General features: G+C 37.1%; 1 protein-coding gene across 1 annotated transcript in view; it reads right to left on the bottom strand.

Annotated features, from left to right (window-relative positions):
* Nucleotides 1-851: 851 nt before the first annotated feature.
* Nucleotides 852-15,273, bottom strand: part of LOC118804532 — a 28,917-nt gene continuing 14,495 nt past the window's right edge. The window contains exons 13-26 of the mRNA XM_036565024.1: nt 14,640-15,035; nt 14,461-14,538; nt 13,336-13,398; nt 12,817-12,879; nt 11,458-11,520; nt 10,270-10,332; nt 7,296-7,358; nt 6,251-6,370; nt 5,965-6,149; nt 4,015-4,175; nt 3,567-3,812; nt 3,250-3,412; nt 1,442-1,558; nt 852-1,206 (exon numbers count right to left, since the gene is read on the bottom strand). Of these exons, the coding sequence (XP_036420917.1) occupies nt 1,445-1,558; nt 3,250-3,412; nt 3,567-3,812; nt 4,015-4,175; nt 5,965-6,149; nt 6,251-6,370; nt 7,296-7,358; nt 10,270-10,332; nt 11,458-11,520; nt 12,817-12,879; nt 13,336-13,398; nt 14,461-14,538; nt 14,640-15,035 (1,778 nt within the window). The 3' untranslated portion in view covers nt 852-1,206; nt 1,442-1,444. The remainder of the gene's footprint in view (nt 1,207-1,441; nt 1,559-3,249; nt 3,413-3,566; nt 3,813-4,014; nt 4,176-5,964; nt 6,150-6,250; nt 6,371-7,295; nt 7,359-10,269; nt 10,333-11,457; nt 11,521-12,816; nt 12,880-13,335; nt 13,399-14,460; nt 14,539-14,639; nt 15,036-15,273) is intronic.

Here is a 15,273-nt window from a genome sequence, read left to right as displayed (position 1 = left end):
TAGGCAACCTCCACAGACAACCGGCAGTAGAATTAATCATACTGAGGAGATCAGTGGCTTGCAGTGTGCCACTGTCACAGGAAGCCACATTTCCTTCTCTGCCAGTCATAGTTTCTGCCTGGCTAGAGCTGCCCTGGTCAACTGTAAGTGATGTTATTATGGTATGGAAACATCTAGGAGCAAAAACAGCTCAGCTGCAAAGTTATAATTTAACCCCTTAGTTCAGATACAGTCTAGAGAACTGCTTGTTTCCAACTTTGTGGCAGCAAAGTGGGGAAGACCGCTAATTGACATGAAAATGCCCTTGTGCAAAAGGAGGGTTGGTACAAAAGACTACAGACTGCAGAAGACTGATTAGCCTGCGCAAAGCTTTGACCTCAAACACGTTTAACTATCTTAACCATGACCCAGTCCTCAATGCCTAACGGCATGAATGTGATATTTCCTATTTAAGTTCCTGCATGCTTGTGGTCTTCGTCCATGTCACATACAGTGTATGTTTGGGTTTTAAATGTTTGAAAACATTGTTGTACTGGCTGATTAATACATAATAAAGAATTATTTAGGCACATTTATTAAATCCCTTTAACACCAGATGATAAATCACCACCATGGGTCAGACACATGAAGAAATACATGCTAACCACATCATATTTAATTTGTCTCAAAATGACAGACTGGAAGAACTATTTAGTTTTCACTTATGATTGTTAATCTAAAATGAAGGCAATTATGCAGACATTAAGAGAACAGAGGGAACAGAAGCTCCAAAAGCAAGTTTTTGAAGTATAATAAAGATGAAAAATGAAAGAAATTGTGATCAGGTATATTAGAAATGCCCTAAAGATGGTATACAGTTTTACGATGATTTTCCAAAAACACTCTTAAGAGTTTGACAGACATATGATGCTAAAATCTACACTTAAAAGTAGAAAAAACATGGAAGTTTTGGAGAAACAATAGCACATATTTTGACATTTTCAACATTAATTCCCTCTCTGATCCAGACAGTATAATCTTAAATGCTTAAAATCAATTACAGAAAAATATCCTACATATTATATTATTATGAATGTAAAGCTATTGTCATTGGCTTATTGAGCCTAAAACCCATATTGAATGTTGTCAGATTGTCTTCAGAAGAGGATCCACACACAGCAGGAGCAGACCTGGCATCAGACACTCACTCATCTGTCAACAGAAAATCTAAAGCAGAAACAAATATTGTACACCTTAATAAATGGCAACATATACTGTATTTGTCCCATCTTCATAAAGAAATGAAAATTGTAGACAATTAGCAACAATTACGTTTAATTAATGTCCATTGAATCTGACTACTGCAACTTAAAAAACTTACAAGCAACTTCCTGCAGTGATTATTTATCTACAGAATATTTTATTGGGAAAAAACATGTGAATGCATTTGTGGCTTTATTACATGTTAGTGTTTAGCTGTGCTTCCAGCAGTCCAGATAAAAGGCCCCACAGAGATGGAGGCTCTGTCGTGGGTGTCCACAGACCGGGCAGCTCTGTGCTGCTGTTTAGGGGAACAGTTCTGTAAATGACAAAACAGATAATCTGTGGCAGCAGCACTAAAAACTCCATACAAATTACACAAAAGATCCTTTATAGATATGAGAATAAAATATCCCATTGCATTCTATAACAGTGTGCAGTCAGTAGGTACTGCTGTTGTTTAAATAGTTATAATAATCTATTTTTGCAAACATTTTCATTATTAAATCGTAATATTTCCAAATTATGTTTAAGAATCATGAGTATACATGAGTATAAGATATTACACATATATGTCTAAACAATAAATATTTTAGAAAATATGCAATTTACCACTATTCACTCCCAAGTGCTGGTTCTCTTTTGAAAGTATATACTAAAGCAATAAACCTCAAAAGGCTGTGGATTACTGCGATTTTATCATCAGAAGGGTGAAGCAGAGTGCCTAAAACTCCCTTCCCTGTCTGTGATAAAATTGCAGTAACGCATGGTCTCAAGTGGCTTATTGCTTTTATAAAACGATAGTCAACATGAAATATGATAAAATACCATTTTTTTCAGAAAATAATTTGAGTTATTATTAATAATAACAGATTTAAACAAGAAATGTAGTTCCTTTGCCAAGCAACCATGGACCGCTGCTGGAGAGAACATTCTGTCGCCCATCGCTGTATGTTGCGGCCATTTCATTAATTTTTGTTGTATAACAATGAACACATGATGACACAGCACTGTCTAATGCAAAGCCCTTCCCTTTATAAGTACTTTTTGGTCACCAAATTACCTCCACAAGTCGTATTTAGCATTAACCCAGCGTGCCCCTCTTCTCTTGCTGGGACTGAATCTCAAATGGCTCCCAGCTCCCTACATAGTGCAATGTGTAGGAATTTACATATTGGATCCTGCATCCCAATGGTGCAAAATATAGCTAAGAAATAGTCATGAGACTCAACCACATCCATACTCGATACAAGATTCACTATTTGAATGTAGAGGCTAGAATTTCTAAACTTTCATTGCTAGCACACTATTTAGGGAGTATGGAGCTGTTTAGTATTTAGCCAGGGTTTGATGCAACTTCTGACTGAAACACAGACATTTGAAGCGTGTAAGTCACTCAAGTGACATTTTCATGACAGTTTTCCAGTTAATCATACCATACATGCTTAAAATCAAGCCTGTGTTGTTAATGATGGAGTTGTTTAGGCTGTTAGCTAGCTGACCAGCCTAGTTCTAGAACATGCACCGATCAGGCATAACATTATGATCACTTCCTTGTTTCTACCCTTATTGTCCATTTTATCAGCTCCACTTACTATATATGTGCATATTGTAGTTCTACAATTACAGACTGTAGTCCATCTGTTTCTCTGCATACTTCGTTAGCCCCCTTTTACCCTGTTCTTCAGTGGTCAGGACCCCCATGGACCCTCACAGAGCAGGTACTATTTGGGTGGTGGATCATTCTCAGCACTGCAGTAACACTGACGTGGTGGCGGTGTGTTAGTGTGTGTTACACTGGTCTGAGTGGGTCAGACACAGCAATGCTGCTGGAGTTTAAGTGGTATCCTAGCCATCAGAATACATAATAAATAAGTAATGAATGAATAAATTATGCTGGCCCCATTTTTAGGCCACTTCTTATAATCAGTGTCAGGTCAGAATGTGGAGTCAGGACTTCAGCTGTTCTGCATGTTGCTGTGTGATTGGATGAGAGGTTTCTGAACTCACCACTGCACAGTTGCTATGCTGCAGAAGGCAAAGGTGGATGGAGCAGTGAAGGAAAACTTTGGAGTAATTCCCGTTAAAGGCAAACATCTTAAAGGAGAAACGGCCGATTGTGGAGACACCATTCTGAAGCACTTTCACCGTGGGATCACCAGAATTAGGACACCTGAAAGCATTTTGTAGCATCTCAGCTTCAGACAGTCAAACTTATTTTGGATCAGATGTAGAGGCAGGATTGCAGAAAATGAAATATAATTGACAATAGTACAGAGAATGCACACATCAGACCCCTGTATGACCTCGCTATGGTCTTCTCTTACCTTTTATTGATGAGATTCCACTGGACAGCATAGTTCTGGTCATTCACAGGAGTGGCCCAACATGAATCTATCACTGTGGCAATCTGACGGCTGTCCACCCCCTGAACAATCACTTCCACATAGATCCGCTGGTCCACCTCTATGTCCACAATACCATTGTAGGGGTGGGAGAAGGCAGCATCCTGATAGGGTTTCATCCTGACCTGGTACAGCCCCTGACCATCTGGAAGGGTCTTGTGCACTATGCTGTAGAAATGTCCAGTTACAAGTTGATTTATAACTTGAGGTTGTACCATAACATAAATGCTATTCTAGTAATATTATTTCCTCACAAAGTTATTTTATGGTTTTTAATGAACTGCTGTTTAAAGAAGTCATTTACAGGCAGCGCGATTTAAGGAAGATTTATGCTTAATGTATGTAAAAAAATTTGTGCTTTTTATTTTACCTCAGCAGAGGGTTGAATACTGTGTCCATGGTGAGTGTCTGGCTGAGCTGATAAATGCAGGAGAAACGCAATTCCAGATGTTTCTTTCTGTTGATGGGTCCTCCTGCTGAGTCAGCTACTCCCTGGATAGTGTTCTCATAGATGAAGTGAGTGCCGTTGGCCTGTTAAGTTATATTTATCTTACTTTAATTGGAAATAACATGATAAAAACAAAGTGTTTGCCCAAGTGTTTCTGAATTTATTCAGTTGAATCAGCCTGTATGGTTTCTGGGTTATACTTCTTTTACATACCCTTAAGTCCTAGGTATTAACCAGGTAACTTCGACGTTACAGGTAATGACATTACAAATGCCAGAGCACTGAGTAGTTATTTTGTGTAACATGATGGAAAGTTCAAACTTAGTCTGACCAAATTGCGCTAAAATGCCCAACAGGTTCTAATTAGGTAATTATTTAGAGGTAAAATGAGTCAGTCACTAGTCAGTCTAACTGAAAGGAACAGTACTGCCACATTTAAGCAGTAAAGTACAAATACAACTGTACAAAAAAACTGTAAGGACCATGTAGATGTACAGGGGAAAAAGTGATCTTTATACGGATCTTTTATAGTACATACCTGTCTATTACCTATAAACTGCTGTTAATTCACAGCTACAAAATTTACTTAGCTGCCAAAACACATGATATTACAATGGAAGTAATATGTTTCTTTGTATTTATCACTTTGTTACTCCAAAACGTATACAATTTTGACATATTTTAGTATGTATTTCTTTATCTTAATAGCTCTTGATATTTCAGTGTACTTTTGTAAGAAAGTCAGGATGTTTAATTTTCAATGTAATTAACTATTACTTAACTAGTTTTTATACAACACGTACCCAGTTAATACTCATAAGCTGTTTTTAGATTAGACTGCCTTACAGCTTACCATCATGTTACCCAATATAATTACTTAGTTCTTTGGAGATTGTGCCTCTAACTTACTAGGTTAGTTTGATTACACTCTTCTATAACCTAAGGCCCAGTCCCATTTCTTATTTTTACCCCTACCCCTTGTTTTTGAGTGTCACCTTTGCCCTTGAAACTTAAGTAACTAGGGGTAGTGGTCGACATTGTCCCCTATGAAATGGGACCCTCAAATAAAAAAGAACATTACTTTATTAAGAGGCTACTAGCGGTGCCCTATAGGTGACCCTGCCAGTCTGCAGTGATAGCAGAGGAGCAGAGAACTTCAGTACCTCACTACCTTTGGCCTTTAGTTAAATTTAGGGCATCATATGCCTTCATAGAGGGGGTAATGACAATTATTTTTTATTACCCAACACAAATTCTTCAGTGATATGAAGGTGAAGTCAGCTATTTGCCAGCCTCTTGCTTGAATTTTCCCATTCCACCTTTAATGGTGCAGCAGTTTTGACACCTGAGGCACCAGAATGTATCCATTTAAAGTGGAACAGAGAATTCTGCTAGCTAGCTACAGACACATCAGCATACTACTGGTGATTTTTTTATGCTGGTTCTGAAGAAAAGGACCATAGTACATTGAAACGAGAATACAATGGTTATCATATTTTTAACAGAGAAAATATTTACATTTTTGTGTTTCTTTGGTCGCTTTCACAGCCATCTTGCTGGCTCTTCTTTTGCTTGTAACACTTGTTTGGAGTGTGCCATGGCCATGTAGCCCTAACACTTCACCCTACCCCTCTATCTCAACAAAAACTGGGACATCCTACCCCTTCACATGAATGCACAAAATGAAGGGATTGCCTAAGTGGTAGGGGCAATGGGTGAAATGGGATTGGGTCTAAGAATAGCTCAGCCAGTCTGCATTGAAGCCCTGTAGTTCCTGAATAATAAGCTTTAGTATGTAATATGCCATGGATTTTAAAGAGTTAATACCTAAACTTAAGGGAAATACAGTTTTACTATTCCTGTTTATTATACCGTGAGATTTGTGCCACAGATGTGGTCATCATTATCAAAGTGGAACACCAGTCTGCCATTTTGGAGAGTTCCATTGCAGCTGGGGTCACTCAGGTGCAGGACGTTAGCAGGGAAACCAGCTTCAAAGAGCTGACAGCGGGACAGAGACATGGTGCCAGAGCTGCTCTCACAGGTTTCTCTGGAGTCTGGAACACAGAGAGTGGAAAGACATGTGAGAAGTTGTTTTAGTGACACAGTTAGAAGAAAGTGCTTTTGAGTATCAATGCTTATCAGAATTTGCTGTTACCGTAAGTCTTGTTTCTTGGTTTTGGGCGATTGTCATTACAGAAGCAGCCATAGATGCCATCTCTCTCCCCACACCACTCATCCTCAGTGCAGTTCAGCTCCACACAGGGGTCCACTCTTGCTAAAAAGAGAAAAAAACAAGCAGATAAATGTATTTACAATGGCAAGATTAATAATGATATTTGTTACAAGAGAGGTTTATCAGAGTGCAAACAGGTTTGTCACAAACAGAATTAAACTAGTCAAAGGGTAAAAACCTCAGACTGCACAAAGGACTTGGCAGGACCACAAAGAGCAACAGTCGGTCAGTGTTTAGTAGGTGATGTCTACAACAGTACTGTACATGAGTAAGAAAAATCATACAGTATGTACACAGCTATAAAATTTAAAACTATAAATCAGGAGTGTTCAAACCTGGTTCTGGAAAGATCCAACACACCTGATCTAGGGTGCGAGCTAAACCTTGCAGGTTGTTAGATCTCCAGGACCAGGACTGGGCACCCCTGCTGTAAATGTTAATTTGGTGGAAAATAAATACTAATTTTAGAATAAATACAAATACAGTATGCACATTTCTGTGTGTTGCCTAATCTGGCACACCTCAGTCAGCTCATTAACTACTTAACAAGCCCCTCATTGGCTGGGTTAAGAGTATTAGAGTGGGAAAAATACAATGCTAGGAGTCCTCAGAAATCGTTACAGTTTAATCACTTGTGCTAGTGTTTGATTTGGGCAAATCCATACAAATTGGTGGAATTGCACTGAGGATCAGAGGAACCAAACCAGCACATAAAAAAGGATCTGCTTGTACACTGTATGTGGATTTAGCTCAGTGGTCCTGCTCTCTGAAGACACAAGCAGTGACAGTTTAAAGAAGAAAAAAATGAAAGCATTAAAAACATATAAATTACACACTTTAATGGTCAAGTTTATTTATTTATTTATTTATTTTGGTTCATTTTTAATGTCGGAAAGCGTGGCCTTATTTACCATCAAAGCCTTTTCAGAGAAAGATAGTGAGATAGTGACCAGAATAACTCACGTACCTGTAGTAGTGATGAGTTGTGCAGTAGTAATAGCAGGTGGATCTATCTCAGTGGTGCTGCTCTCTGAAGAAACAAGGATTGTATTTATCGTTAATGTCGACAGTAAACCATGAGAAGATTAACAACAAACTCCATTTGCTAACTAATTAAAACAAATGACAAACATTTTAATTTAAAGCAGCTTAAACTATATAATTCTTTATGGTTTAAGTTTTGGGATAAGATAAACAGAGATGCTCTATTGACACGTCCCTTGATCTGGCCATTCCTAAAAAATAAGAGACTTTATCAGAATTGTTATGATCAGGTCTAGATCAGATCAGGTCCAAGTGCGAGAGATACAAACCTGTGTTAAAGGAAAAGGTCCATTAGCACATAAAACTTATCTTGGGATTAAAAAAAATGCAGGGCACAAATTAACACAGACCTTTTACTTTGTTAAAGAAGGTCAATGCTTCTCGCCACATTACAACATTTCCTACCCACGGTCTCCCACAAAAATTCTCAGTGATTCATCAGCATTTTAAAGAGATCTGTGCCAAAGAGTGTTTTCAAGACATATAAGTACTTTTTTTACACAAGTTTTTTCCGTTACTGAGCTGTTTGTGTAAATCACAAAATCCAACCTTATATTACTTTAATCTCTATCTTGTTGTCTACAATGTAGCAGAGTTTTGAAGCATGAGACAAGCTTACAGCAGCTGTAGTGCAGGGTTAGTTGTTACATGGCATTACAACTAAGCCACCTTAGTAACCAAAGAAATATGAAGTAAATTTTGTCTTTTTGTTCCATGTGTTCACACAGATCTTAAAATGAAACAGAGAAAATATCTGAAAACAGGCATTGTCTTCTACTTCATTTGTCTCTTTCAGATGTCAGCGTTTTGGTTTTAAATAAATATATTAATGTAATTGACATTAACAGTTGGTAAAGCTGTAGTTATTCAGAAATAATGTTCCATATTTTACAGATGTGTGCTGTCCTACACTGGACAAAACTGACTTTGTCTTTGTTTGACACACAGTCACATGTCAGTTTTTGTATATGATTTGATGTTAATGTGTATCTTTTGATTGAACTGTCTGTCTGTCTTATAGATAGATAATGAAATGTATAATGCAGTGTGGTTGGACATTACAGGGTGTCCCAAAAAACTGACATCATTTCGTAGTCTAATAACAGCCAATTCTCCCTCAAATGATCTCAAATTTTAACAAAATGTGTAAAACTAATGTGTAACTAGTTTATTTTTTAATGTTTTCTTTTCAGGTTGAAGAATGGCATTCACTAGAAATGAAAAGGCATTTTGTGTGTTAGAATATGCTCGAACCCAACCGAGAGTGTGCAGCGTGCATTTTCGAGAAAATTCAATAAAAATGCACCAACTGGAAAGCAGATTTGGACATGGCAGAAAACTTCAAAGAGGAAGGCTGTCTGTGCAGGACAAGGGATCTGGATGACCACCAGTATCGGAAGACATTACGTTGGTGAAGCTTCGTGAAATCGGTTATAAAATCTACATCCCTCTGAATTTCTTGTTTGAATTTTGATAAATAAATCTTGTATTGTTTAACATGAAGCCTATTTAATTTCGTTTGCCAGGACATGTAGTTACTCAGATATTCACATCTCAAATGATGTCAATTTTTTTGGGACACCCTGTATATTTCTTTCTTATAACATAGAATTATATTGAATTAACTTTGTTTGCATTTAGTTCTGTAATAATATCATTACTAATTCTAAAATGCAAAAGCTCCAAAGTGACAGGTGTGATCAACAGTAAAGGACCACAGGAGCAAACACAACAGAATTAATTTAAACCCCAAATATATTAGATCACCATTATTACTGTAGTATATTATGTGTCTTTAATATTAAACACATTACCTTTGTTACAGTAATAAAACATTAAATAATGCAGTTTTTTCTTGTTTTTAGCCCCTTTTCCTTTGAAATTGCCCTTTTTTTTATCCTAATCTAAGATTTAACCTAATTTTTAATATGTAATTAGTTTTTATTAACTATCCTGATTTAATTTCTAATTTGCTTTTTGATGATTTAATGATGTTCTTTTTTTAAATCTATTATTTTAGTGGCGTTTTCATCATTTTTTTTTTTCTGTTTGTGTCAATGCCTGTTGTAAAAACACTATATAAATAAACTTTGAGTTGGCTTGACTTACACTTTTATGGTTTAGGTCAGGCTAAGGTCAGTAGAGATGCTGCCTTGACACTTCCCTTCAAGCTCTACTACACACTTAAAAATGATGGTCCTTCAAGGGTTCTTTAGTAAAGAGAATGGTTCTGTATAGAACCATGAACATTCAAAGAACCCTTTGGATGATTAAAAGGTTCCTTGCATTACAAAAGTGTTCTTCAGATTGATGGAGAATGTGCTGTAGATGGTTCTACATAAAACCTTTTTGAAAAGCACCAAAAATGGTTCCTCTACTGTAACAAGCCTGACATCATAACAATAGAAGAACGCTTTTTGGTGCTACACAGAACCCTTTTCAGAAAAGCGTTATCTAGATTCTGGACTCTACTATAAGCTGCACACTTTCATTGTGACTTTGGCTATTTTTAATATAGGAAGGCGCTGATTCATGCAAGAGCTTTGAACATAGATTTTTGCTGTCGAAACCATTTTACAGAAAAAAGCGAGGACAAGCCAAACCAAACTTTTGTTCTTCTGACCAGCTCAAAACAGCACTCACGTTTTTGAAAAGGCACAGTACCTTATTCTCTTTGTTTTCATAGATTAAATTCTATATAGTGTAACTTAAAGCATACAGTTGTGTAGTTTTAGGCAAAGGTCAGAAAGGATGATCTACTGACACTTCCCTTTACGCTCTGAGTTCACTATAGGATTTGTTCTCTTGCTTAACATTCAGCTCAGTAGAGCTCAGTTTAGAGGATCTCAACAATCACTCTAATAAAAGCTCAGTAGAGTCCAGAATAACTCACGTACCTGTAGTAGTGATGAGTTGTGCAGTAGTAATAGCAGGTGGATCTATCTCAGTGATACTGCTATCTGAAGAAACAAGGATTGTATTTATCGTTAATGTTGACAGTAAACCATGAGAACATTAACAACAAACACCATTTGCTAACTAATTAAAACAAATGATAAACATTTTAATTCGGGCTCCCAAGTGGCGCAACCGTCTAAGCGTTGGCCCTATCATCAGGAGATCGCGAGTTCGATCCCTGGTGATGCTACAGCCATCCGTAGCCGGGAGTCCGAGAGAGCACAACTGGCCTCGCTCTCTCTCTCTCTCTGGGTGGGTGGGATGGCTGCCCTTCTCCCCTATCACTCACTCAGCGCGGTGCTGGTCAGCGCAGGCGTCTGTTAGCTGACGTAACAGATCTGGCGGTTGGCGCTTTCCTCCGAGCGCGTTCAGCTGTCCAGTGACGTTGCGTGAGCGGCAGCTCGAAAAGAAAGCGGTGGCGCTTCACAGGTCTCGGGGGGAGCCTGTGTTAGCCTTCACCCTCCTAGCGTTGATAGCATCGTGTGATTGGGGGAGTCCTAACCAGCGGGGTGGAATTGGCTACGACTAAATTGGGGAGAAAATCGGGGTAAAATTAATTTAAAGTAGCTTAAACTATATAATTCTTTATGGTTTAAGTTTTGGGATAAGATAAACAGAGATGCTCTATTGACACGTCCCTTGATCTGATCTGGCCATTCCTAAAAAATAAGAGACTTCAGAATTGTTATGATCAGGTCTAGATCAGATCAGGTCCAAGTGTGAGAGACACAAACCTGTGTTAAAGGAAAAGGTCCGTTAGCACATAAAACTTATCTTGGGATTAAAAAAAAATAATAATAATAATAAAAAAAGTGCTGAATTGTTAAAATGATTTAAAATGTTTTACTTAAAAAATAATCTGGCAGTTTGGCAATCTTGATTTGACTGACCTTCAGTTAAGCCTTTAAAAGGCCAGGGCCCATAGATAGGCCCAGTGTTTTATTACACACTTCTAAAACCTAAGAATAATTCAATCAGTTTGCTTTGGAGTCCCTGTAGTTACTGTATATGAAGTCTTAGTATGTGTATGCCTGGGATTTTAAGGAGTTGATAAGAGAAACAAATACAGTACAGATTGTGGAGTTATAGTTATATCATGAAAAAATTGAAAAAAATTCCTCACGTACCTGTAGTAGTGATGAGTTGTGGAGTAGTATTAGCAGGAGGATCTATCTCAGTGGTACTGCTCTCTGAAGAAACAAGGATTGTATTTACCATTAATATCAACATTAAAATGTCAGAATATTAACAACAATCTTCATTTGCCAACTAATTAAAACAAATGATAAACATTTTCATTTAAAGCAGCTTAAACTGTATGATTCTTTATACAGAAGTTTTGAAATTTTAAGTTTTGGGATAAGATCAACAGAGATGCTCTATTGACACTTCCCTTGATCTGGCCTTTCCTAAAAAATAAGAGACTTTATCAGAATTATTATGATCAGGTCTAGATCAGATGAGGTCTAAGTGTGAGAGACTTAAAGCGCTGTTAAATGAGAAGGTCTGTTAGCACATAAAACTTAGCTTTGGGTTTAAAAAAAAAAAAACAGTGCTGAATTGTTCAAATGATTTGGTGTTTTATGTGATCTGATTGACCTTCAGTTAAGCCCTTAAAAGGCCAGGGTCCACTTCTATAACCTAAGAATAATTCAATCATTTTGCTTTGGAGTCCCTGTAGTTACTGTATATGAAGCCTTAGTGTGTGTATGCCTGGGATTTTAAGGAGTTGATAAGAGAAACGAATACAGCACAGACTGTCGCTCTTCTCCTTAACTTCATCATTCTTTACACCTCAATTTAGAGGATCTCAACAATCCTCATGACAAAAGCTGAGTGGAGTCCAGAATAACTGCCCAGAATGTGTCACTGACATAGCTGTGGTAGTGATTAATTCACAGGCCAATGCAAAAAAGAACATATAAACTACACACTTACATCATGATGTCTGGCTATATTTTCATGTCAGAAGGTGTTGATTTATGCCAGAGCTTTAAGGAAGCACCCTCAAAGCTGGAGATACGGCCAGTTATGTTATAGTTATATCATAAAAAATAAAAAAATTCCTCTCACTTCGTGCTTCCAGGTGAAGTATCAGGAAATCAGAACATTTGCAGAATCTAAACACTGGAAAAGGATTCTGCATTCATAAAATCATATTTAGGGGAGCGGAGGGGACAGCCTAATGCAGGGCACAAATTAACACAGACCTTTTACTTTGTTAAAGAAGGATCTGCATGTACACTATATGGCCAAATGTGGATTTAGTTCAGTGGTCCTGCTCTCTGAAGACACAAGCAGTGACCGTGTAAAGAAGAAAACAATGTAAGCATTAAAAACATATAAATTAGACACTTTAATGGTCAAGTTTGTTTATTTATTTATTTATTTTGGTTCATTTTTAATGTTGGAAAGCGTGGCCTTATTTACCGTCAAAGCCTTTTCAGAGAAATATAGTGAGATAGTGACCAGAATAACTCACGTACCTGTAGTAGTGATGAGTTGTGCAGTAGTAATAGCAGGTGGATCTATCTCAGTGGTACTGCTCTCTGAAGAAACAAGGATTGTATTTATTGTTAATGTCGACAGTAAACCATGAGAACATTAACAACAAACTCCATTTGCTAACTAATTAAAACAAATGATAAACATTTTAATTTAAAGCAGCTTAAACTGTATGATTCTTTATACAGAAGTTTTGAAATTTTAAGTTTTGGGATAAGATCAACAGAGATGCTCTATTGACACTTCCCTTCAAACTGCATTCATGACTAGATTTTTTTTCTCTTGATCAGGCCTTTCCTAAAAAATAAGAGACTTTATCAGAATTGTTATGATCAGGTCTAGATCAGATCAGGTCTAAGTGTGAGAGACCAGGGTCCACCAATGTGTCCAGTGTTTTATTATACACTTCTATAACCTAAGAATAATTCAATCATTTTGCTTTGGAGTCCCTGTAGTTACTGTATATGAAGCCTTAGTATGCGAGAGAATAACTCACGTACCTGTAGTAGTGATGAGTTGTGCAGTAGTAATAGCAGGTGGATCTATCTCAGTGGTACTGCTCTCTGAAGAAACAAGGAATCACAAAATCCAACCTTATATTACTTTAATCTCTATCTTGTTGTCTACAATATAGCAGAGTTTTGAAGCATGAATTTTGGTTTTAAATAAATCTCTGAATGTAATTGACATTAACAGTTGGTAAAGCTTTAGTTATTGGAAAGATGCTGTCTTACACTGGAAAAAAATGTCATTGTTTGACACACAGTCACATGTCAGTTTTTGTATATAATTTGAGGTGTATATGTATCTTTTGATTGAACTGTCTGTCTGTCTGTCTGACAGATCAATAATAAACAGTATAATGCAGTATGGTTGGACAATATATTTCTGTCTTATAACATAGAATTATATCAAATTAACTTTGCATTCATCAGACTTTTCTAGCAAGTGTTAATATAACCCTCTGCCTGTTACAGTCAAACCAACCCATGGGTTAATTTGTAACGTTGCTCTACCCATCATTTTGGTGGAATTTTATATGAACAGTAGGTATTTGAAATTAATTAGAAAGTTCAAATGTATGTTTGTAGCAGAGATGTATATGTTGCTTGTATAACATTATGATTACTCCAACTTAAATATTTTTAAAGGTATTCAACAAAAACCAAAATGTGTTAGGTTGTGCTCTGCTCTCCCCTACTCTCAGTGTAAAGTACATGGGTCATACATGTATATTCTAAACTTAATTTGCTAAATGATGCACCAAGTTTATTGGTTTTCGTATCTGGGATCTATTCTATTGTAGGAAATAAATAAGAGTAAGTCTCCCCATGTCAGACTACTCTAAACCTCTTAAATCTCAGGCTTATTACATACTAAGGCTTGTTATTTAGTAACTACAAGGACTTCAATGCAAACTGGCTGAGCTATTCTTAGGTTATGGAAGTGTGTAATAAAAATTTAGGCCCACTGGTGGGCCCTGGCCAACTCTGGGGTTGAGGCAGTGTTTTCTGATGCCACTTGGATGTGATGAAATTGAGGTATATATTAACTGCATTTCTTTATAAAAATGTAAACGGAAAGACAGTTCCTCTGAGACTAAATGAACAATGTATGGAATTTACCTGTTGTGATGATGGAATCAATAAATGCTGTTGTTTCTGGGATTTCTGGAGTCATAGCTGGGCTAATACTATCGACATCTGTTATGGGGACATTTTTTGCAATTCATGTTACCATAAGGAAAAACAGAAGAAAACAATGGCAATAATAAAATATCATGCTTCACAGTAATTAAATATACCTGCACAGTAGGCTGAATTACTGATGGCTGGGTTCACAAACTCATAAACATAATAATTTCCTGGGCAAGCTTTTACTTGAATTAGGTAGGAATTATAATAACAGCAGTCATTGTTCCAGCTCCCGCAGACCTGCCGAGTGACTACTCCATCTTCCAGCCGTGGATGAGAACCATTGAGCCAGAGAGGGACATTAGCACCACACATCAACTGGTTTACACATGATTCAGGCATCCGGATATTATTTCCTTTATAGAGCAGACGATACCAGCCATTCCAGTTCCAGTTGCTGTCACCCATCCACCACAAGTTGTTGTAGGTGAAGTTTGTGCCTCTCCGTTGATCATCAAGCTCATTGTAGTTGTTGCAGGGGTCATAACTTGGGTTTGTGAAAGTAACTGTTTGGAAATATTATAGAGTTTGCAGTAAAATTAGGGGAAACATGCTTACACTGCATGTCGCAAGCTTAAGAAAACTGTTTTTCGCCTACTTAGCACATTAATTATTTAATCTAATTATTATATAGACGGAGGTTTGATATCTTCCTTTTTTCAGTGAATTGCACTTCATACTTAATTCATTTGGTGTTGTTTATTAACATCAAATACCACATTACATGGCATATGCAAAATAACT

The sequence above is a fragment of the Colossoma macropomum genome, unplaced genomic scaffold (genome assembly GCF_904425465.1).
Source record: "Colossoma macropomum unplaced genomic scaffold, Colossoma_macropomum, whole genome shotgun sequence".
Lineage (NCBI taxonomy): Eukaryota > Metazoa > Chordata > Actinopteri > Characiformes > Serrasalmidae > Colossoma > Colossoma macropomum.
This window is presented reverse-complemented; position numbering and strand designations above follow the sequence as displayed.